This window comes from Macaca mulatta, chromosome 6 (genome assembly GCF_049350105.2).
Source record: "Macaca mulatta isolate MMU2019108-1 chromosome 6, T2T-MMU8v2.0, whole genome shotgun sequence".
In the NCBI taxonomy this organism is placed as follows: domain Eukaryota; kingdom Metazoa; phylum Chordata; class Mammalia; order Primates; family Cercopithecidae; genus Macaca; species Macaca mulatta.
In genome coordinates this window covers 83082844-83104642 of record NC_133411.1, presented here as the reverse complement: position 1 = coordinate 83104642, position 21799 = coordinate 83082844, and the positions used below count along the sequence as shown (strand labels likewise).

General features: G+C 44.4%; 1 protein-coding gene across 1 annotated transcript; it reads right to left on the bottom strand.

Moving 5' to 3' along the window:
* Positions 1–316: 316 nt before the first annotated feature.
* Positions 317–20139, bottom strand: F2R (coagulation factor II thrombin receptor). Its single transcript, XM_001106136.5, has 2 exons — positions 19340–20139; positions 317–3480 (listed from the first exon to the last, which is right to left on the bottom strand). The coding sequence occupies exons 1-2, from the start codon at positions 19425–19427 to the stop codon at positions 2291–2293; spliced, it is 1278 nt and encodes a 425-aa protein (XP_001106136.3). The 5' UTR covers positions 19428–20139; the 3' UTR covers positions 317–2290.
* Between the last annotated feature and the right edge of the window lie 1660 nt (positions 20140–21799).

The following is a 21799-nucleotide window of genomic DNA, read 5'->3' as shown; positions in this document are numbered from 1 at the left end:
CTTCCAGATCCATTCTCCATGGCTAAGGAAGCTGATCTTTATGGACTACTTCACTTCTGGGTATTGGGTTAAGATTAGGATCAAGGGGAGGCCTCGCAAGAGATCAGAGGGTGAGGGAGAGGCCTCAGTGTGTTCCCTCCTCTACCTGGGCCTTGGAGGCAGTAACAGCTTCCCCTGATTGCTAGTCTATGGGGGTGCTTCACCACTCCCTGTTGGTTCCCTTAACCCTGTCCACACCTTTGCAAATCACCTCTTCATTAAATGCTCTTCAGTTAAGCCCTTAAAGTGTGCCAGGACGACAAAGATACAATACTAATTTGTTCCAAAGAGATACCAAGCAGATGTTCACATTTATTAATATAGGTTAGTTTTTTAAGAGTGAACATAAAAACAGTGACATACTATTTTGTAAGTACAGTAATGATAGCATGTTTTAATATATACAGACTAATAAACAATGACAGTAAATCTCCACTGATTTAGATAAAATGAATATAGACACTAAATTAATAAAACCAGTGCTAGCTTCTACTTACAATACAGTTATATTACTTTTATGTAAGTTATTCTATGGTATTTGGAAATAGTTTGCTCTTTTAAATAGATAAACATTTGCCTTGCAACTATTTTGTTTAAAATGCTACCATTTTTTCATAAGAAAAAAGAGATATGTTTCAGCCTAATTTCCAAGTTACTTTGTAAATTCCATGAAGATTTTCTATACTTGATACTTAGGAGGTTAAAAAATGCTTTTAAAATCTCATTAAGTCTTAAGTAAATGGAAATTATAGAATAATTTTCCTAGATTTCAATGTCAATTCTATTTTCTTCTGTTATTTCTAAGTAGACTGACATGATTGATTCTTAAAAGAAAACCTGATTTGAGCACTCTATTAAGCAAACATTTGTAAATAAATAGTGCCCAATTAAACCAGACTTATTTTAAAAAATATATGTCCTGTACTGCATTATGTTTTCACCTTAAGTTATAACCACAAGAACTATTAACCCAAATGTTCAAAGTTCTTTAGCTGATAGCCTCGTTTGTGTGAAACATATTTATTACGCATATGTCACACTCTATGCATCATCTACTTTGCTCTTGAGGGCAGGTCTCGGTCCTATTCCACTCTGTGTGCCCAGCACCTATTGGAGTGCCCACAGTGCATAATGGGTGCTTCCAAATCCAAAATAACCTTTCAGAACAACTACTGGATGTGTTTACACCCAGCAGATGGGCATCCAGAAGTCCATGCCTTCTTTCGTTGTTTTTAAGATGGGTAGAGAAGTCTTTCATGGTCATTACCTCCTAGGATATCACATTCTGCTTTGCCAGTTTCTCATAAACATGATCAGTTCACAGCCAATCCTAGGAGGATGGAGCAAATGTGGTGGCCCCAGTCTCATTGCTTTCTGTGAGGTTCAGCAGGAAGGTCTCTGGCCAATCTGTGTCTAACATGGCCCTGGCATGTGTCTGCTGCTTGGAGTCCTCCATCAGGGGTGGACGCATGCAGCTCTCAGGAATAGGCTACTCTGAAAGCCAGCCTACATTCACTAGAGGACTTATGCTCAGTTTTGGCTTATGTATACAGTATGTAAAATGTAAAAAATACTACCCATATCAAAATAGGGGCTTTTCATCTGTTTCCATAATTTTAGGAATTCAAAGTTGGATATATTTAAAACTGAAAACACTAGAACTTCTACACACAGATAGTAGTGAGTCTTATCCCTTAATAACTTAAACCTTGCTGTCAAACAACTTCAAAATACACTTATTTGCAAAAGTGGTACAAGCCCAAACTATGGAGTCTCTCACTGTTGATGAACACCATCAAATGTTCAGGGTTAAACTCTACCAACCTAGACTTTGCATATTAAATCAGGGAATCAGAGATTATTTCCATAATTGCTGGAGTGGGGGGGGGGAAAGAGTGTTTTAAAGTACCTATTCTACACTGCACTGCAAATAATATACGTGTGTGCATACATCTACATATACACACATATAAATATGCATATGTCACCTAGCTATATCCAAAAGTGACATTCAGTTATTACTGTAGCATTGGCAATATTCCCTTGGAATAACACAGTCATCTCGTCCTGTTATCTTTCTGGTAACTGACAAAAATACATGCATGATGGCTCCCATAAAAAGCAGGCATGCAAGTTGTACATCTGTTGTTTTAGGAGGTGAAGTCAATACAGTTTGGGTGGGGACTAATAGAATCCTCAAGTTATTCACTTTCATAAACTTTTCTTTTTAACCTCCCAGCAGTCTCTTTTCCTAAGTTAACAGCTTTTTGTATATGCTGTTATTCAGGTTACTAGAGCAGGTATCCATTTTACTTGCCATCAACTGCCCACTGCTGTTATAACTGCTGGGATCAGAACTTTCTTTGCAGCATAAGATACTGTAGACGTACCTCTGGCACTCAGAGGAAGCATAATAGTAAATGAGGGGGTCGATGCAGCAGCTTATGCTGCTGACACAGACACAGAGGAGGTAGGCAAAGTAGGCAGCCTCTGTGGTGGAAGTGTGAGAAAGGAATGAGTAATGCGCAATCAGGAGGATGTTTGTGGGTCCGAAGCAAATGATGAAGATGCAGAAAACAGCAGCTGACAGGAACAAAGCCCGGGACTTCTTGCTGCGGTTGGCAACGGTGGAAGAGCTAAGACATCGAATGATAGACACATAACAGACCGTGGAAATGATCAGCGGCACAAAAAAGAAGACAGCAGAGAAGGCTGAGAAGTAGTAGGCATAGTAGCCTTCGAGCAAGGTTTCATTGAGCACATCATGACAGGTGGTGATGTTGAGCCCGGGCACCTGGATGGTTTGCTCCTTGAGGAGCAGAGGCACTACCCCTGCAATGGCCAAAGCCCAAATGGCCAGACAAGTGAAGGAAGCCCTTCCCAGAGTACGCCAGGAGAGGGACTGCATGGGATACACCACAGCCAGAAACCGGTCAATGCTTATGACTGTCATGAGCAAGATAGAGGCGTACATGTTACAGTAAAATGCTGCAGTGACAAAGCGACACAATTCAGACCCAAACTGCCAATCACTGCCGGATAAGTAATAGCTAATCTTAAAGGGGAGCACAGACACAAAGAGCACATCTGCCGTGGCCAGGTGCAGCATGTACACCACCGCCGGCTTCTTGACCTTCATTTTCAGGATGAACACAACGATGGCCATGATGTTTAGCGGGAGGCTGACTACAAACACCCCGGTGTACACAGATGGGACAAAGAGTGTCAGCCAGGAGCTGGTCAGATATCCGGAGGCATCTTCTGAGATGAACGCAGGAAGTGGTTTTTGAAGAGGACTGCTTTTATTGATGGAGACTAATCTGTATTCAGTTAACCCACTTTCATTTTTCTCCTCATCCTCCCAAAATGGTTCATATTTATCATTGGGATTCCTGAGAAGAAATGACCGGGGATCTAAGGTGGCATTTGTTGCTTTTGATGCTGAAAAATAAAATTAAAAAAAATTTAAATGTAAAAAATGAATGCATCAACAAGGCAAAAGTGACAAGCAGAGAGCATATTTTACTTTTGTTTATGTTTTCTTACTAGGAGAATGGGCGGTAAAGAACAGATAATGCACAAATAGACTTTATTACAGAATAAGCCAACTCAAAATACTGTGCAACATTTGTCTTGATATGAGCAATACTTACTAAACTCTGTCCCTCAAAGGGACAAAGGTGAATGATAAGTTTTCAGAGATCTACCCTGAAGACATCAGGAAAGGCTGAGTACTTGACATGAAGGGATCAATCAGTGATTTCCACACTAGCCACTGTCTATATAAACAAGTCACTCCCAGCTTCTATGACTTCTCTTTCCTCCGCATACCTTCATGTGCACATTTTCTCCATTTAGTCTGCAGCCATCCCATGAAACCTGTCCCTTTTCAAAAATCCACGTAGAAAGTTGAGGGGATTTAGGCTGGGCACAGTGGCTCACGTCTGTAATCCCAGCACTTTGGGAGGCCGAGGTGGGTGGATCACGAGGTCAGGAGTTCAAGACTAGCCTGGCCAAGATGGTGAAACCCCGTCTCTACTACAAATACAAAAATTAGCCGGGCATGGTGGCACGCATCTGTAATCCCAGCTACTTTGAAGGGTGAGGCAGAAGAATCGCTTGAACCTGGGCAGCAGAGGTTGCAGTGAGCCGAGATTGTAACACTGCACTCTAGCCTGGGCGACAGAGCGAGGCTCTGTCTCAAAAAATAAAAATAAATAAAAATTAAAAAAACAAAAAGAAAGCTGAGGGGATTTCTTTTTTTTTTTTTTTCCTGAGACACAGTCTCGCTCTGTTGCCCAGGCTGGAGTGCAGTGACGCGATCTCAGCTCACTGCAACCTCCGCCTCATGGGTTCAAGGAATTCTCCTGCCTCAGCCTCCTGAGTAGCTGGGATTATAGGCACGTGCCACCAGAGGGGATTTCTTAAAGGTTTTGGCATTAGAGGCAAATTAATAATGGGACTCAGGACTTCCAATTCTATGGCCATTGTCCATGACAGTAGTTTTCCTCTACAGTCTTTAGTTTGCTTACACAGGAGAACGTAGAAATCTCTCACTATATCTGGGTCCAAACCACAATCCCTGGGGTTATCTCCTAACATAGTCACAAGGTATCCATCATGTCAGTCATTCTTCCACTTCTTTCCTGAGCAGGTCAGCAGAGCAGCAGACGTTCTTGGCCACTCATGCCAGGCCAACCAAGGTTTTTGGAGTATCAACCAAAAATAGGTGAACAATTGGAGGTTCCTGGAAGGTGGTGCCCAAGAGAGGGCATGGAAGCTCTGTGCTCCTTCCCACAATTCCTGCCCTATGTATCTCTACCATGTGGCTGTTCATCTGTATCCTCTGTAATTTTCTTTATAATGAATGGATAAAGGTAAGTAAAGTGGTTCCCTACGTTCTGTGAATCATGCTAGCAAATTAATCAAATCTGAGCAGGGGGCCTTAGGAACTCCCAATGTATAGTGTAGTCAGAAGTCTGGAGGCCCACACTTATGACTGCCATCTGAAGTGGAAGGCAGCCTTGTGAAACTGAGCCCTTAATCTGTGGAATCTGACTCTATCTCCACATAGATAGATAGTGTCAGAATTGAGTTATATTAAGAGGCAGATAGCGTCAGAATTGAGTTATATTCAAGGATACCCAGCTGGAGTCCAGTGAAGAATCTGCAGGAGAATTGGTTGCTTGGTATGTGGAGAAACAAGCTCCAGACATATGGTGTCACAAGGATTGAGTGAAGCGCTGGGTAAGAGAAAACAGTTTGGGGAAAATAGTTTGCTTTTTCCTATATAACAGCAGTGCCTACATAACATAAAAGGTGACTAAAACCCAGATAGAAAATCCATATCTTTTTGGCCTACAGAACCAGAGGACAGAGTTCAGGGCAAACACAGTCACTGGAAAGTTAGGAGAGAATCCTGGAAAGGAAAAAGTCAGGGAGCAGGGGGTCCTAAATTTCAGTATAAATTCTGTCCTAGGGTTTGGCTGACCCTTGAACTATGCATGTGTAGGAAAGATGAGAAGCACCTCTGCTAAGGATAAAAGAACTGAAGTGATATTTAGGCTTCTGCTCAAGAGAGAAAGAGTCTGCTGTTTGAGTAAAACCAAACTAATTGGCTGCTAAAGCAAAAACACCAACACTCTTTGAAGGAATACAACAAAATCCAGAGTCTTTTTTCCTGTAATTTATACAGGAAAATGGCTTACTGGACTTACAATTCCACATGGCTGGGAAGGCCTCATAATCATAGCAGAAGGTAAGGAGGAGCAAGTCACATCTTACTTGGATGGCAGTGGGCAAAGAGAGAGCTTGTGCAGGGAAACTCCCATTATTAAAACCATCTGATCTTGAGAGACCCATTTACTATCATGAGAACAACATAAGAAAGACCCATCCCCATGATTCAATCATTTCCTACTGTGTCCCTCCTATAACATATGGGAATTATGAGAGCTACAAGATGAGATTTGGGTGGGGACACAGAGTCAAATCGTATCACCAGATCCAACCACCCTACACACAAAAGTGATAAACTCTGGACCTCTTGTCCCCCTTCTCTCACACTATATACAACAACCAATGTAAATGGATTAATGGCTTACACATAAGACCTGAAACTGTAAAACAACTAGAAGAAAACATAGAGGAAAAGCTTCTTGATATAGTTTTGGGCAATAATTTTTGTAATGAGCATAAAAGCACAGGCAATAAAAGGAGGAGTAGACAACTGGGACTGTATCAAACTAAAAAACTTCTGCACAGCAAAAGAAACAATCAACAGTGAAGAGAAAATGTATGAAATGAAAGAAAATATTTGCAAACCATACGTCTGATAAAGGGTCAATACCCAAAATACATAAGGAACTCCTATAACTCAACAGCAAGATAATGAATCACCTGATTTAAAAATAGGCAAAGGACCTAAATAGACATTTTTCAAAAGAAGACATACAAAGGGCCAGCAAGTATATGAAAAATGCTCAACATCACTAATCAGGGAAATGAACATTAAAACCAGAATGAGTTATCACTTCATACCTGTTAGAATGGATGACAGATAACAAATGTTGGTGAGGATATGGGGAAAGGGAACCCTTGTATATTGATGGTGGGAATTTAAATTGGCATAGCCATTATGAAAAACAGTATGAAGGTTCCTCTAAAACTAAAAATAGAACTACTATATGATACAGTAATTCCACTACTGGGCATACATCCAAAGGAAATAAAATCAGGATGTTGGCCGGGCACAGTGGCTCATGCCTGTAATCCCAGCACTTTGGGAGGCCGAGGCGGGTGGATCACCTGAGGTCAGGAGTTTGAGACCAGCCTGGCCAACATGGTGAAACCCGTCTCTACTAAAAATACAAAAATTAGCCAGGCGTGGTGGTGCATGCCTGTAATCCCAGCTCCTCAGGAGGCTGAGGCAGGAGAATTGCTTGAATCCAGGAGGTGAAGGTTGCAGTGAGCTGAGATTGCGCCACTGCACTCCAGCCTGGCCGACAGAGCAAGACCCCATCTCAAAAAAAAAAAAAAAAAAAAAACCAGGATATCAAAGAGTTAGCTGTAATCTCATGTTCATTGCAGAATTATTTACAATAGCCCAGTTATGGAATCAAACTAGGTATCCACTGATAAATGAATGAATGAATGAAAAAAATGGTGTATATACACAGTGGAATACTATTCAGCCTTAAAAAAGAGGAAATTCTGTCATTTGCAACAACATGGATGAGCTGAGAGGGCGTTATGTTAAGTGAAATAAGCCAGGCACAGAAAGACAAATATAGCATGATCTCACTTATATGTGGAATCGAAAACAGTTGAACTCGTAGAAGCAGAGAAGAGAATGGTGGTTACTAGAGGCTGGGGTTGGATGCGTGGGTAGGGTAGACTGGGAAGACATTGGTCAAAGGGTACAAAATTTCTGTTAAAAGGAATAAGTTAAAAAAAATCTCTTGTATAATATGGTGACTATAGTTAATAACAATGTGTTGTATACTTGATAATTGCTAAGAGAGTGGACTTTAAGTGGTCTCTCCACAAAAAAATGGTAAGTATTTGAGGTAATACGTGTTATAAGTTTGATTTAGCCATTCCACAAGTTATGCATATTGCAAAACATGTTATACACTATATATAACTTTTTGTCAAATAAAAGAAAAAGAGGGCTGCCAGGCGTGGTGGCTCACACCTGTAATCTCAGCACTTTGGGAAGCCCAGGTGGGAGGACAGGTTGAGCCTGGGAGATCGAGGCTACAGTGAGCTATTATCACACCACTGTACTCCAGCCCGGGCAACAGAGTGAGACTCTGTCTCCAAAAAAAAAAAAAAAAGAAAGTGACCCAGTCTTAAGTAAAAAGACAGTGAGCGGAAACCAACCTCAAGTTGACCCAGATGTTGGAATTAGCAGATAAGGATTTTGAAGAATGTATTACAACCATGTGTAAGAAAAAAAGAAAAGTATTTCATTGAAATGAACTGAAAATAGGAAATATCAGCAAAGAACTACCAAGTGGAAATTCTAGAAATAGAAAGTAAAACACAATACATTGGCATCTGTTTCCAAAATGAAGAGCAAAGCTAGAGTAGTACCAACTCAGAGACAGCAGAGCAGAGCCTGGCAGTGTAGGGTTGAGGTCAAGCTCCCTAAGCAAATTTGGGAGAGGGTCTCCAGACAATGAAGGGGTGGCCTGGCAGGATATCTGTCACAGGGAAGGAATGAATGTCTCCAGTGATGAATGTGAATACACACTTGTGTCTAGATTGATCCTTAAGGGTAAGAACTGTTCCTGTTAATCTCTGAACCTCCAGTACCCTGTGCCCTGCATGTGGTAGGCACATATTTGTATTCTAATATTGACTCTGTTCAGGGATCACTTAACTTCTCTGAATTAAGCTCAGAATCATTAAAATGGGATTCTAATGCCTGTCTGGCCTACAAATCTGGCAACTGGAGCATCCCATGTGAAATAGGACACACATTCACTTTGGAAACTATAACAATTAAGCAGTTTAAGAAATTACTATTATCCTTCCTCTCCCACTTCCATGTAGTGTGCTTTTATATCCAACTGTTTCCTCACTTAATTAGGTTAAAAGGAAATCTAGGTTCATCTTCCCTCCTACTTAGCAATGTTTGTAGTTTTTTAGTACAATGAGGGAATGAACAAGTTGTAAATTATATAGCTCTAGGGTTCAGAACTATGAATCAAATTTCGAATTCACAATCTTTTATGGAAGTATCACTCTCTTACCTTCGCAATGCATGTAACTTACTCTGTGTTCACCTTGTCCCAGTCACACAGAAGCCTGACCTTGGTCCCAACAGCCCCTGTGGACGTGAAGCTATTCTCAAGATCACAATGAGTGTGTGGGAACTGAAAGAAAAGAATGAATGGCTTCTGGCGCTTAAAAAAATATCTTTTATTTTTTATTTTTCTTGTTTGTGGTTCTGGCACTTTAATATCACAAAAACATGCATGTGCAAAAATGCTGGCCTAGAGGAACCTTTTATTTATTTATTTTTGAGATGGAGTCTTGCTGTCACCCAAGCTGGAGAGCAGTGATGCGATTTTGGCTCACTGCAACCTCTGCCTCCCGGGTTCAAGCGATCCTCCTGCCTCAGCCTCCCAAGTAGCTGGGATTACAAGCATGCACCGCCATGCCCAGCTGATTTTTGTATTTTTAGTAGAGATGGGGTTTCACCATGCTGGTCAGGTTGGTCTCAAACTCCTCGCCTCAAGTGATGCACCCACCTCGGCCTCCCAAAGTGCTGGGATTATAGGCCTAAGCCACTGCACCTGGCCAAGGAACCTTAAAACAATGCAATTCTCCTCTGCAGTTTTGGAAGCCTGGCCAGATTATGGGCTTCTGTGAGGCACAGAGGGGAAAAAGTGGACATGAACATGCATACTTACATGCATGAATCAAGATGACACCCGAGAGTGATACCATGTGAAAACTAATAAATACAACTAAGCTCTTCATATACTATCACTTAGTCTGAAAATCAAACTGTCACTAGACTTTACTCTGTATTTACTACTTAGGCAATAAGTACTTGTTTTAAAAAACATCTTCTTTGGGTAGGCCTCAGGCAGTACAGTACTTCCGACAGAAACATTATACTTGTGGAAACATGAAATTTTTATAGGCTAGAGCTCAGGAAGAATGTATAATCCCTTGGTTAAATATCACTGCCTAAGGTGTTACCTTTTCTTGATACTATAGGTTTGATATTCTGGTTTTTGTGAAATTAAAGAATGTCAGAAAAAAAAAAAAAGAAAGAAAAGGAAAAAAATGTAGTATATACCAGCATCAAACAAAGGACAAAACCAATGCAAGGTGACTAGATAATTCCAACTAGTTCAAGACCCTTAAGCTGAAATTTGAGTTTAAGTATCTCGCTTTTCCTCCAGTCCTAGCACAACTCAGGTCAAGGAGAAAGTGCTTGTCAGGGTGCCCAAATCTCTTCTCATTCATCTCTGTGTTGTTGTTGTTGTTGTTAAGCTGTGGTTTCACAAAAAAGGCAGCAGAAGTCCTGAATTCAGTTTTCATGCTATCTGCTAAGTTTCATTTAATGTAGGCTTCTCTGAATTGCTCGAGTAGTTTTGTTATCGAATACAGCAAATTATTAAATAGTTCAAATACGGACTCTTTAACTCTGGAGATTGTTTTAAAAGTAGTGAGTGAGGCCGGGCGCGGTGGCTCAAGCCTGTAATCCCAGCACTTTGGGAGGCCGAGACGGGCGGATCACGAGGTCAGGAGATCGAGACCATCCTGGCTAACACAGTGAAACCCCGTCTCTACTAAAAAATACAAAAAACTAGCCGGGCGAGGTGGCGGGCGCCTGTAGTCCCAGCTACTCGGGAGGCTGAGGCAGGAGAATGGCGTAGACCCGGGAGGCAGAGCTTGCAGTGAGCTGAGATCCGGCCACTGCACTCCAGCCTGGGCAACAGAGCGAGACTCCGTCTCCAAAAAAAAAGTAGTGAGTGAGGCAACACGTTTTCTGACTGTGATGAGATCTGTCCTGGAAGCAGAGGGGTGACTAGAGGATCTCTGCATGTCCCATTTGATCCTGGGATTTATACCACACCAGCATTTCATGACACACCAAGTCTTGGTTTTGACTCACAGTTCTGCCCTTGGGGCTCACGCCTTTTGAGAGTTAACAAAGCAGAAGTCCCAGGACTTTGCTCACATTCCCACGCAGAGCACAGCAGTTGAAACAACACTACAGGCTAAAAAGAAATGAAGAGGAGGACAGCAAAATAACAGAAACACACTAACTCTGTCAAGTGGAAAACAGCAGCATTACTGGAATGTTCTACTCCCTCGGATTCAAACACACACCATTTTCCAATGAAAAGAACTGGGGCTCCTTAAAGAAATGGCTAGTTCCAGATCTGGGGTAGGAAATACACAAGATGAACACTGAACATCTTCAAATAATATCAGGGTGAGGTCAAAAAGACTCTGGAGTCAATCTGAAAGGGCTCCCATGGACCAAAGATGTGACATTTTGATCATCAATTTGACCACCAAAACAATAATGATGGAAATGAACTGAAACATTTCATACATGTTAGATCCACAAGTTGAAGACGCAGTTAGCCAGATCCAGTATGTAGGAAAGTAAGACAGATGGCTTAGTTTCTTTGACAAATAAATAGCAATAAAAAAAGGGATGGGGTGGGCAGTTACAGATTAAAATGTAATGGTGGACCTTGTTTGAACCTGATTCAAACAAACCAACTGTTAAAAGGTATTTATGAGACAGTAAGGAAAATATGAACACTGACTGACTATCAGATGATATTAAGGAATTGTTAGGCTGCGCACGGTGGCTCACGCCTGTAATGCCAGCACTTTGGGAAGCCGAGGCAGGAGGACTGATTGAGCCCAGGAGTTCCAGACCAGCCTGGGCAACACAGCAAAACCCTATCTCTACTAAAATAAATACAAAAATTAGCTGGTTGTGGTGGTGTGTGCCTGTAGTCCCAGCTACTTTGGAGGCTGAGGCGGGAGGATTGCTTGAGCCCAGGAGGTTGAGGCTGTGGGTGAGCCATGATTGTGCCATTGGTCTCCAGCCTTAGCAACAGAGTAAGAATGTGTCTCGAAGCAAACAAACAAAAAACAAAAGGAATTGTTCATTTTTTAGGTATTATAATTGTATTGTGGTTATGTGAAAAAAAGAATTCTAACCTCTAAGGATGTTTACTGATGTATTTATGAATGACATAATATGATACCTGGGATTTGCTTTAAAATTATATAGTTGGGGGAGGAGGACAGTTGAGGGTTTAGATAAAACAAGATTGGTCATATATAAATAATACTGAAGTTGGATGATGGGTAGAGGGAGTAACTATACTGTTCATTTTGGGGTATGTATAAAAACTCCCATAATAAAAGTTAAAAAAACAAACAAATACTTTATGCATGTTTATTTGCCACTAGAAGTTAAGGGCAAGGGTTTTTGCTTTTTTCTTTTGTCCTAGTTCTGAAGGGAAAAATGTTCTTGCATGTTTGTGTGAAGACTGTCTTATATTTACATAATTTATTTGGTATCGATTCTTCAAAAGCTTTTCTGGAATATGGAAGGATTGGTGTATGAAAAAACCTTACCATTTTTTTGAGCACCTGCTATGTGCCTGATACTTCACTTGCCTTAGTTCCCGTAACTCTAACATTTCTATGAGATGAGCATTATGACTACCATTTTATAAATGACAACATGGAGGCACAGAGAGGCTAAGTAACTAATCCAAAGTCACACAGCTATGAAGTAGAGGAGCCGGGATTTGAATCTAGATCTGCCCAGCTCCAAAGGTCATAACTTTTGACCCCACCACACTATTCTCTCTTTAAAAACTGTGATTCCTGACCTACTCCTAAAAGAGGAACATCTTTTTCTCTTAGCATTTCACCAAACAAATGAATCTGCCTATCCTTTTAGCTACAGTAGGCGGTATGTGGACATGTGAATGACTAGCTAACGTGATGATGCCAAAAGCTGTTGCTTGTGAATTCTGGGGTCCTACTGACTTTGGCTGCACACCAACCACACACGCCAACAACTCAGCCCTTACGCACAGGAGAGAGATAGCAGGGAGACATTCAAGGACAAAACAGAAAAATACATCTTTAAAACACCGTTCTAGATGGAGCAGATGCAACAGCAGTAAGTGAACAAAAATCTCTGCTACAGAAAAAGCAGAATTAAAGATAAAATTCCCCTCCCCCCTCCCTTTTTTTTTTTTTTGATACAGACAGAGTCTCACTCTGTCTCCCAGGCTGCAGTGCAATGGCACGATCTTGGCTTGCTGCAACCTCTGCCTTGTGGGTTCAAGAGATTCTCCTGCCTCAGCCTCCCAAGTAGCTGGAATGACTGGCTGATTTTTGTATTTTTAGTAGAGACGGGGTTTCGCCATGTTGGTCAAGCTGGTCTCCAACTCTTGACCTCAAGTGATCTGCGCCTCGGCCTCCCAAAGTGCTGGGATTACAGGCGTGAGCCACCGTGCCCAGCCTAAAGGGAGAATTCTTGACTGACTGGGGGGGGTCACAAGAAGCTGCCAATATCAGAGGCCTCCTCTCCTCCCATTCCATGTCCTGGAGCAGGTACTCCTCTGGAAGTATAGGAAAGCAAGCCTAAGAGGAAGCTGGGAGAAGGGAAGTTGCAGGGAAGTAAACGCAGGTGTACCTAATGCCACAGCAGGCATGAAGACTACATAAGCAAAGTGTGTGGGCTCTTGCCGGGAGCAGCCTGGAGGCCAGAGCCTGACATGGGGTGAGGATGCCAGCAGGCCTTGCCTGGGAACTACTCTGACTCCCCGATGTTCCCTGTTCCTCCAGGTCTGTTCTCCACTAAGTTACAGGTCCTGAGCTCTCCGTCTTGGGAATGCGGCTCTCTACTCTCCAACAAGACATCTAGCTAAAATGAAAACTAATTCACAGTCAAGGATGTTAATGATCACCAATTCCTCCCCAGGGTTGGGGATGGCGACAGCTTTGTACTGTACAAAGTACTGTGCACTGTACTACAAAAACTGTCCCCATGCCCACCCCTGCCCAAGTCCTTCTGCAGTTTGTATATTGGAACTCAAATAAATTAGGTTCTAGACATGATAAGAACAATAATAAGCAACAGTTCCAGGAAAACAGAACTCTTCCTGAAAAGCTAATAAGGCCTTTGATTTGGCTACCATAGGAATATTCACTGCAGCTGCTGCGTTGGGTTTTAAATTATGGTATAGATTTAGCAATGATTATGAAATCAATTCACACGATTGCAATAAGCATTAAAAATAGACTATAGGGTAGAAAATATCAAAATGCATACAGTGCAGTAAAGGTGGGCACTGTTTGGTACAACTTTTGTTTCATGTTTACATATACACTATGATTGTCCACACATATTTATTGAAGACACATACCCCTAACCATATCACAATGTAAAGTGTTATTTCTACAGTTCTTACTGTAGGTTACCAAACAGGAAAACACTGTGCTGGTAAACGTTATTCTACAATACTAGAATACCTGATTTTTAATTCATCATAGACTTGAAATATAAATAGATTACATAATGTCTTTTCCTAAAGTTATATAAATTTGTTTTCAAGGGCAAATTACAGATTATTCCTGTTGTGTCAAAAGGCCACTTACTTTTGAAAGCAAATAATGTATATAGGACTGTCAGAGCCCTTTAAGTGGCTTCCTCCAAGTACCATGACCAGGTCAGTGTGGGAGAGGGTATTTGGGGAAGTGAAAGCTCATACCCAGAAAAAAAAAATCTCAGTATATATGGAGAGTTATTTATGACGACAGTTTTAGGCACAAGCAAGAGAAAGAAAAAGGCAGAATGAAAGAAATCACAAAAAAGGAAACCAACAGAAAATTATGAAGGGTAAAACTATGGAGTCCTCTACACTGGCATCATAGTCAAAAATAAACCACGGCCCTGGGTCCTAATAACTCTTCTAACAAGGGTGTTTTTGTGAGTATCTGCAACGGAAGGGGAGCCTGGGTACTCATGAAGACTAGTTAAAGACTGGGCATGGTGGCTCACGCCTGTACTTCTAGCACTTTGGGAGGCCAAGGTAGGTGGATCACTTGATCCCAGGAGATGGAGATCAGCCTGGGCAATGTGATAAAACCTCATCTCTACCAAAAATACAAAAATTAGCCAGGCCTGGTGGCGGGTGCCTGTGGCCCAGCTACTCTGGAGGCTGAGTTAGGAGGATAGTTTGAGCCTGGGAGACAGAGGTTGCAGCGAGTCAAGTTTGTGGCACTGCACTCCAGCCCGAGTAAGAGAGCTAGACCCTGTCTCAAAAAACAGCAACAGCAACTTTCACCCATATAAAGTTAAGTTCCCCAGACACTAAGACCACATATTATATGATTCTATTGATATGAAATATCAAAAATAGGTAAATCCATAGAGACAAAAGGCAAACTGGTGGTTCCTGGAGGTAGGGGGAAGGGAGAATGGGATCTGACTGCTTACTGGTTTCCTTTCGGGGAGATGACAGTGTTTTGGAAGTAGGTAGGGGTTTATAGTGTACATTGTACACTGTAAATGTAGTAAATACCCACTGAATTGTACACTTTAAAATGGTTAGCTTTATGTTACGTGAATTTTATCTCAATTTTATTATTTTTATTTTTAAAAATTTAAATGATTAATTAAAATGTAAAATTTTTATGCATTAAATATTTGGAAGACAGCGTCTCTCCGGCTCTGTTGCCCAGGCTAGAGTGTAGTCACGTGACCAGGGCTCCCTGCCCCCTTGAACTCCTGGGCTCAGGCCATCCTCCCAGTCTCCCAGGTGCTGGGACTACAGGTGCACACCACTGTGCCTGGCTAATTTTTAATTATTTTTTTGATAGAGATGGGGTCTTGCTATTTTGCCTAGGCTGGTCTCAAGTGATCATCTGGCCTAGGGTTCCCAAAGTGCTGGGATTACAGGTGTGAGCCACTGCACCCAGACCCTGAAAACCTGCTATGCTAATATGTTCTATAAAAATAAAGGCAAAGCCACTCTAAAATATTAGAGAGAGATCGGGGAGGGGGGGGAGAGAGACAGATAGTAGGGTAGAAAATTACTTGCTGGCTCATAAGAAATCTGACTTTCAGGCTTTATAGAGCTTTCTGGTCTGCTTAGGGTAGAACCACTGCTCAGTTTTGTGTCTTTCTGTTTAGGTTTACTAGCGATATCTCTTGTAACATCTGATTAATTAGCGTATCCATGAGCAGGGATCTTTTCAGAGCCTGCCTTATCATCCATTAGCAAAGTAAATGAGAGAATACCACAGTCCATGCATAAATGCTTATGAAATACCTCCCTGTGCTGGGCCTGGGTTACCAAGGCAATAGGGCACAGACTTTGCCTCTAGGGGTACTAGGGAACACAGTGGGGTTACTTCTCTACTGTAAGAGGGGCTGGGAGTCTAGATGGCTTCCTTTCTGTGTTAGAGAAAGCCCGCACTCCGGAGAGACAGGCCTGTGGTCAACTCCCAATTCCATCTCTTTTTTTTTTTTTTTTTTTTTTTTTTGAGAGACAGTCTCACTCTGTTGCTCAGACTGGAGTGCAGGGGCACGATCTCGGCTCCCTGCAACCTCTGCCTTCTGGGTTCAGGCAATTCTGGTGCCTCAGCCTCCCGAGTAGCTGGGACTACAGGTGTGCACCACCACACCCAGCTAATTTTTTATTTTTGGTAGAGACAGGGTTTCACCATGTTGGTCAGGCTGGTCTCAAACTCCTGGCCTCAAATGATCCACTCGCCTTGGCCTCCCAAAGTGCTGGGATTACGGGTGTGAGCCACTGCACCCAGTCCCAATACCACCTCTTTCTCAACTTGGGACTCAACCATTCTGGGTCTCTGTTTTATAACCAGTAAAATGAGGATGACATCTGCTCAAAGGGCTGTTGTGAGAAATAAATAAGATAGTATGCATAACGTCCCTAAGCAGGGTGTTAGCTGCATTCAGTGCTCCATAGATGGTGGCTGTTTTTAATTAAACATGAACGTGGCAGGTATGGGATATGGGGAGGGCATTCTGGCCAGAGGGAATGGCATGGGGACAGAAGCCAGAGAAAGTATAGCTCCTTGAAGGGAAGATCTAGAGGATGGGGCTGGATGAACTGGAGGGTGAGTAACAGGAGATGGCTGGAGAGGGGCTGGGGACCCTCTTGCAAGGTGAGGAGCACTTCATTCCATGCCACAGAATTGGGCTTGACTCTGTGGGTAGGAGGGTAGCAAGTGGAATTGCCCATCGAGTTCTCTCTGTCATAGCCACCACCAGCTTTTCTTGAAATCTTTAACCCTCTAAGAGCCTCATAAAATTCATAAAGATCACCTTTTACTTTTGCATGTTGGCCCTTTTAATGATTACATGTCACCTCACTTAAATTGTTTAGACAAAGGAATGTAAACTTGTTGATGAATTTACACATTTCTCAACAACTATCTGCTGAGTGAACATTTGTTTTAGTCACCATGGGGATAAATAAAACTTTATAATCTTAGCTGGGAAAATGAGACACACACACAAAGTGACAAGGCAGGAAATGCCAAAATGAGTGGGAACAAAAAGTCGGAAAGTGCTGCAGGAAGGCTCAGCTTGGTGGTCAGGGCCAGCCCTGGGAGGGCTCCACAGCCCCTCTTAGCACACAGAGCTGGTAATCCTGGGCAATAAACTCTATCAGAGCAGTGGCGGCTCAAGGATGGGAGGCACCGCTGGATGCTTTGGAGTCCCGGCACCACCACCTTATGACAGACAATGTTTAGAATTGCCAATGCATGGTGGTAATAAAAAGTAAACCTATCTTAGGTTGATTTTATTGGTGATTTTAAATTTTCTAAAGACAAAGCCCCACTTATTCCTAATTGCTTACACCCAGGGTGGGTGGACTGCCCACACCCCACGCCCCCTCCCCACCACCCCACGCCCCTTCCCCCACCCCCCTCCATTTGCTTTGCCACTGTTTCTGGGTCTTAGTTTCAGAATCAGCAAAAGGGGATAAACACCCACCTTAACAAGGTGTTCTGACAAGGTGAAATGAGACAATCTAAGTGAAAATTCCTTCTGGCCCAGGGCTTGACATGGAATACTGCACTTAGCAAGCGCTCCTTTTCCTCTATCATACTCCTTTCGTCTTTCCCTCCCAAAGTGGTTCCAGAATCCAGTGTTGATAAACTAGCTAAGGTGGTCCACTTGCCTTTCTGTCTACACCAGCACTGTCCATATTAACATGCACCACTCCTCCCATGAGGATGTAAGACGCTTGGTGGAAACCAGCACCCTTTAACTTCACTCTTTAATGAGGCTACACACCTTGCTGGTAGGCTACTGTGAGAAAGGGTGGCTACAATGGATGCAGCATTTCCATAAGCCCTGTTTTCCACCCCATGATCCAAATCTCAAACAAAACACTGGATTCTCAAGAGCTTGTCTCCAACTAAATTGAGCAAATCACATAATGTTATGTTAAATTATATCTCATCGCAAACAACTTTTCAGGAGTTCTCGGCGTTCTCTCAAACACTCTCAACAACAATGCTCACTTATCTGCAGGCAGGCTAGTTACTGCTAAACACTGGGCCCCTGTCTGGAGCTCTTAGTTTTCCCAAAAGCATCTCAAAACTCACCGTGAACAAAGACAGAGAGGCAAGAACATGCTATGTCTTTGTCACCTCTTAATCTTGATGTGTCTACACTTTTCTTTTGAGTGTGGGAGCAATAGAGAGTGCACATTCTTTTAGCGATAACAAGAAAACCCGCTAGAACTTCTTTCAGCGTAAAAAAAAAATGGCTCAAAGCTTATAAAATACTACTGTTATTAGGAAATTCAAAACACTTTTCTCACTTTCTAATGAGTGCCTTTACAGACTAAAAACAACTCATCTGTCCTGCTTTTGGGGAGAGGAATATAGAAAATATTTGACCACATAAATTAATCAAATTTATTTATTTGGTCAAGTAGCCAGATACTTAAAAATAGACTACCAGTGGGGAAAATATTCTAGGGGAGCAAACTTCTTGCAGCGGATCAGAAATACTTGGATCCCACAGTGTTCGAGGGAGCTTGGTCCTGGGGAGGGATCTCTCTCTTCAACTCACTTAGAAGGATGGGTTCTAGGTAACAATAAAATCCTCCTCCTGCCCCCTTCCCTCCCCCACCCCCCCACCACGCGGAGCCCCTGCTATTGTCACCATACATCTCGCACCGAGCACCTCCTGGACACAAGACGGGGGCTGCTGGTACTGATTCTCTGCTAAACATGCCAAGGGACTGCCAGGGCTTTTGTCTACACCACTTTTCTCGCCTGTAAAATGTGCAAGAAAAAAAACTTCCAACAAAGCAAAACTTCAGCGGCAGCGGTTCGCCAATTTATGTTGAAAAGATCGGAACGTTTATTGGTGGAGTAACGTGAGACCTTTTCTTTTTGGGGGTGGTCCTGGGAGAAACAGGCTACACAATGACAAGTGCAACGCAGGACCGCAGGCTCCCCCAGGGGCTTCCGCTCCAACCTCCTCCGTATCCAACATCCAGTGGCAGGCGGGCTGCACCCTCCAAGATCGAGTCCAAAGGGGCATCGGCTGGGCCCGCGAAGGGGGTGGCACGCCCCACCTAAACGTGACTGGGAAAAACTCTAGATCTCAGCCCAAATGCCAGTTTGGCTTTCGGAGGAAACTGAGGCAGGGGTGAGGAGAAGACGCAACCGGGACCCCCGCAGTCTCCCCTCAGCGTCCCTCCGCCCGCGCGCCCCATTCCCGTGCGGCTCTCACCTGGCCTGCGGGCCCGCGTGCGGGCGGACAACAGCGGGCCGCACAGACAGAGGCAGGCGGCCACCAGCAGCAGCAGCCGCGGCCCCATTGTCCCGGGATCCGCACTGCGCTGCTCCAGGAGGTGCCCCGCCTCGGGCTGCTCCGCTCCACCCTCTCTCCCAACTTCTGCTGGTCGGGCAGCTGGTCGTCGCGGCAGGCAGAGCGCGGGGTGCCCGCGGGCAAGATCAGGGTCCGAGCGACCCCCGGCGAGCTCTGTGTCTGGCGCGGTGCGCCGGGCGGGGCGGGACTGGGGCGCGCGAGCGCGCGGGCGCGAGCGGGGAAGGGCGCCCCCCGGCGCGCAGTGAGAGTCTTGGCGCGGCCGCCGCTCACCGACCCTTCCCCGCGGTCCCTCCGCCGCCTTCCGCAAGCCCCTCTGGCTCTGTGCGCCCCGCCCCGGCCCGCCCCGTTCAGGGGCCCTGGCCGCTGGCCACTGCCGGGCCTAGGAGTCCAAATGAGAAGTTTTTTCCTCTGGGCGCCGTTGACCCGCGAAGCTGTCAGTGACTCAGACTCAGACTGGCGGGGTCCTTGGAACCGGGCCGCGCGGCTCGCCGGCTGCTTCCCGCGGCCGTCTCGACCCTCCTGGGATGTGGAGACGTCGACAGTGGACGCCCCGGCCAGGATGCGTCCACGCCCTGCAGCCCTGCAGCCCTGCAGCCCCCGCAGTCCTGGCGTGGCCTCCCGTCCTCCCTCCCTTCGTGTGGGACACCGGCAAAGTTCAGTTTTCGCTAAAAGTCTGCAAGGGACTTATGCTTTCGTAACGTGGGGATCATGGATTTAAAAGTTTATGATGTAGTGACAGGGTTGCCCTTAAATGAGAAAGGGCCTTGAGTTTGGACAGAATTCTTTAAGTTTTATGCGTCTCTATTTCGCGAAGTTAGGCGTTTCATACGCCGGACACTCGTTTCCCCCACCAGCGGACTGCGAGTGGAATAGGAAGAGCGGCTTCTCCCGCTTCCTCCGCTCGCGGCCTAGCGGAGCTCTTTCCTCTCCAGCGCCTCCCGCCAAGGTCACCTGCGCAGCCTGGGAGGAGGGCGCGCGTCTGCAGGTGAGGCCGGCGTTCTCCGGCCGTGGACGCCCAGGAGAGAAGTGGCCTGGTGACTTTCCAAGTGTCCTTCATACGTTCTTGGACGATATTACAGTTTGTTTGTTTTGAGGCAGGGTCTTGCTCTGTCGCCCAGGCTGGCGTGCAGTGGCGCCAACACGGCTCACTGCAGCCTCGATCTCCCGGGCTCAGGCGACCGTTTCGTCCCAGCCTCTGGATAAGCTGGGACAGTTAGAAAGGCGCGCGCCACCACGTCCGGCTAATTTCACTTCTGGCCTCAACGATCCTCCTGCCTGGGCCTCCTAAAGTGTTGGCATTACAGGCGTGAACCACCACGCCGGGCCTGATATTACAGGAGTTTGGCTAAATTAAAGGCACAAGGCGGGGACACTCGCGTGGCAGTCCGCTAAGGGCCCCCAGGGCACGTCGCGGCGGGGGGGTGGGCAGGAGGAGCCTGCAGCTTAAGTTGCTTTGCCAGTGGCTCCGGTGGGTGCGTCTTTCAGACTCCAACAGGAAATAGGTCCCCAAATAGCTGTTTCTAGGAAAGCTCAGCCGCAGCCCCTTCTCCTCATATTCGGAATTCTGTGGTTGATGAGCTGCAGCTGACAGCCGCTGGTCAGGTTTCTAAGCCTTTTTAAAAAATGAATTTCTCATGAAGAGTATCATTCCCCCACTAAAGCCCGGACACTTACATCCGTGGAGAAAGTACGATCAGAGACTATTTCGTTCTTCCCTGTATTCTCCCGTCAGCCTCAAAGCACAGTACTTTGTTGTATACAGAAGTTGGTCACTAAATTACGGAAGTATCCAATTAAATAACGCTATTTAAAATCTATCCCCATTCAATTATCCTCTGGAAACATACCCAAGAGTAAATGTGAACCGTTAAAATTACATACTTCTGGCCGGGCGCGGTGGCTCAAGCCTGTAATCCCAGCACTTTGGGAGGCCGAGATGGGCGGATCACGAGGTCAGGAGATCGAGACCATCCTGGCTAACACGGTGAAACCCCGTCTCTACTAAGAAATACAAAAAATAGCCGGGCGAGGTGGCAGCGCCTGTAGTCCCAGCTACTCGGGAGGCTGAGGCCGGAGAATGGCGTGAACCCGGGAGGCGGAGCTTGCAGTGAGCTGAGATCCGGCCACTGCACTCCAGCCTGGGCTACAGAGCGAGACTCCGTCTCAAAAAAAAAAAAAAAAAAAAAAAAAAAAATTACATACTTCTTCATTCACTATTAAACTATTTTTCATTACTCCTGAGATGATATTGATTTTACAATTCATCATTTTAACTCATTACCACAAGCCAGAGAAAAATGTGACATACCAATGATTGTAAAAAACACTCCAATTTCAGGGTTATGAAGAAAAGGCATTTTA

Coding starts and splice junctions, on each gene's coding strand:
- F2R (XM_001106136.5), bottom strand. CDS start 19,427: ATGGGGCCGCGGCTGCTGCTGCTGGTGGCCGCCTGCCTCTGTCTGTGC. Junction 3,481..19,339: donor CACGCGGGCCCGCAGGCCAG/GTGAGAGCCGCA, acceptor TTTATTTTTCAG/CATCAAAAGCAACAAATGCC.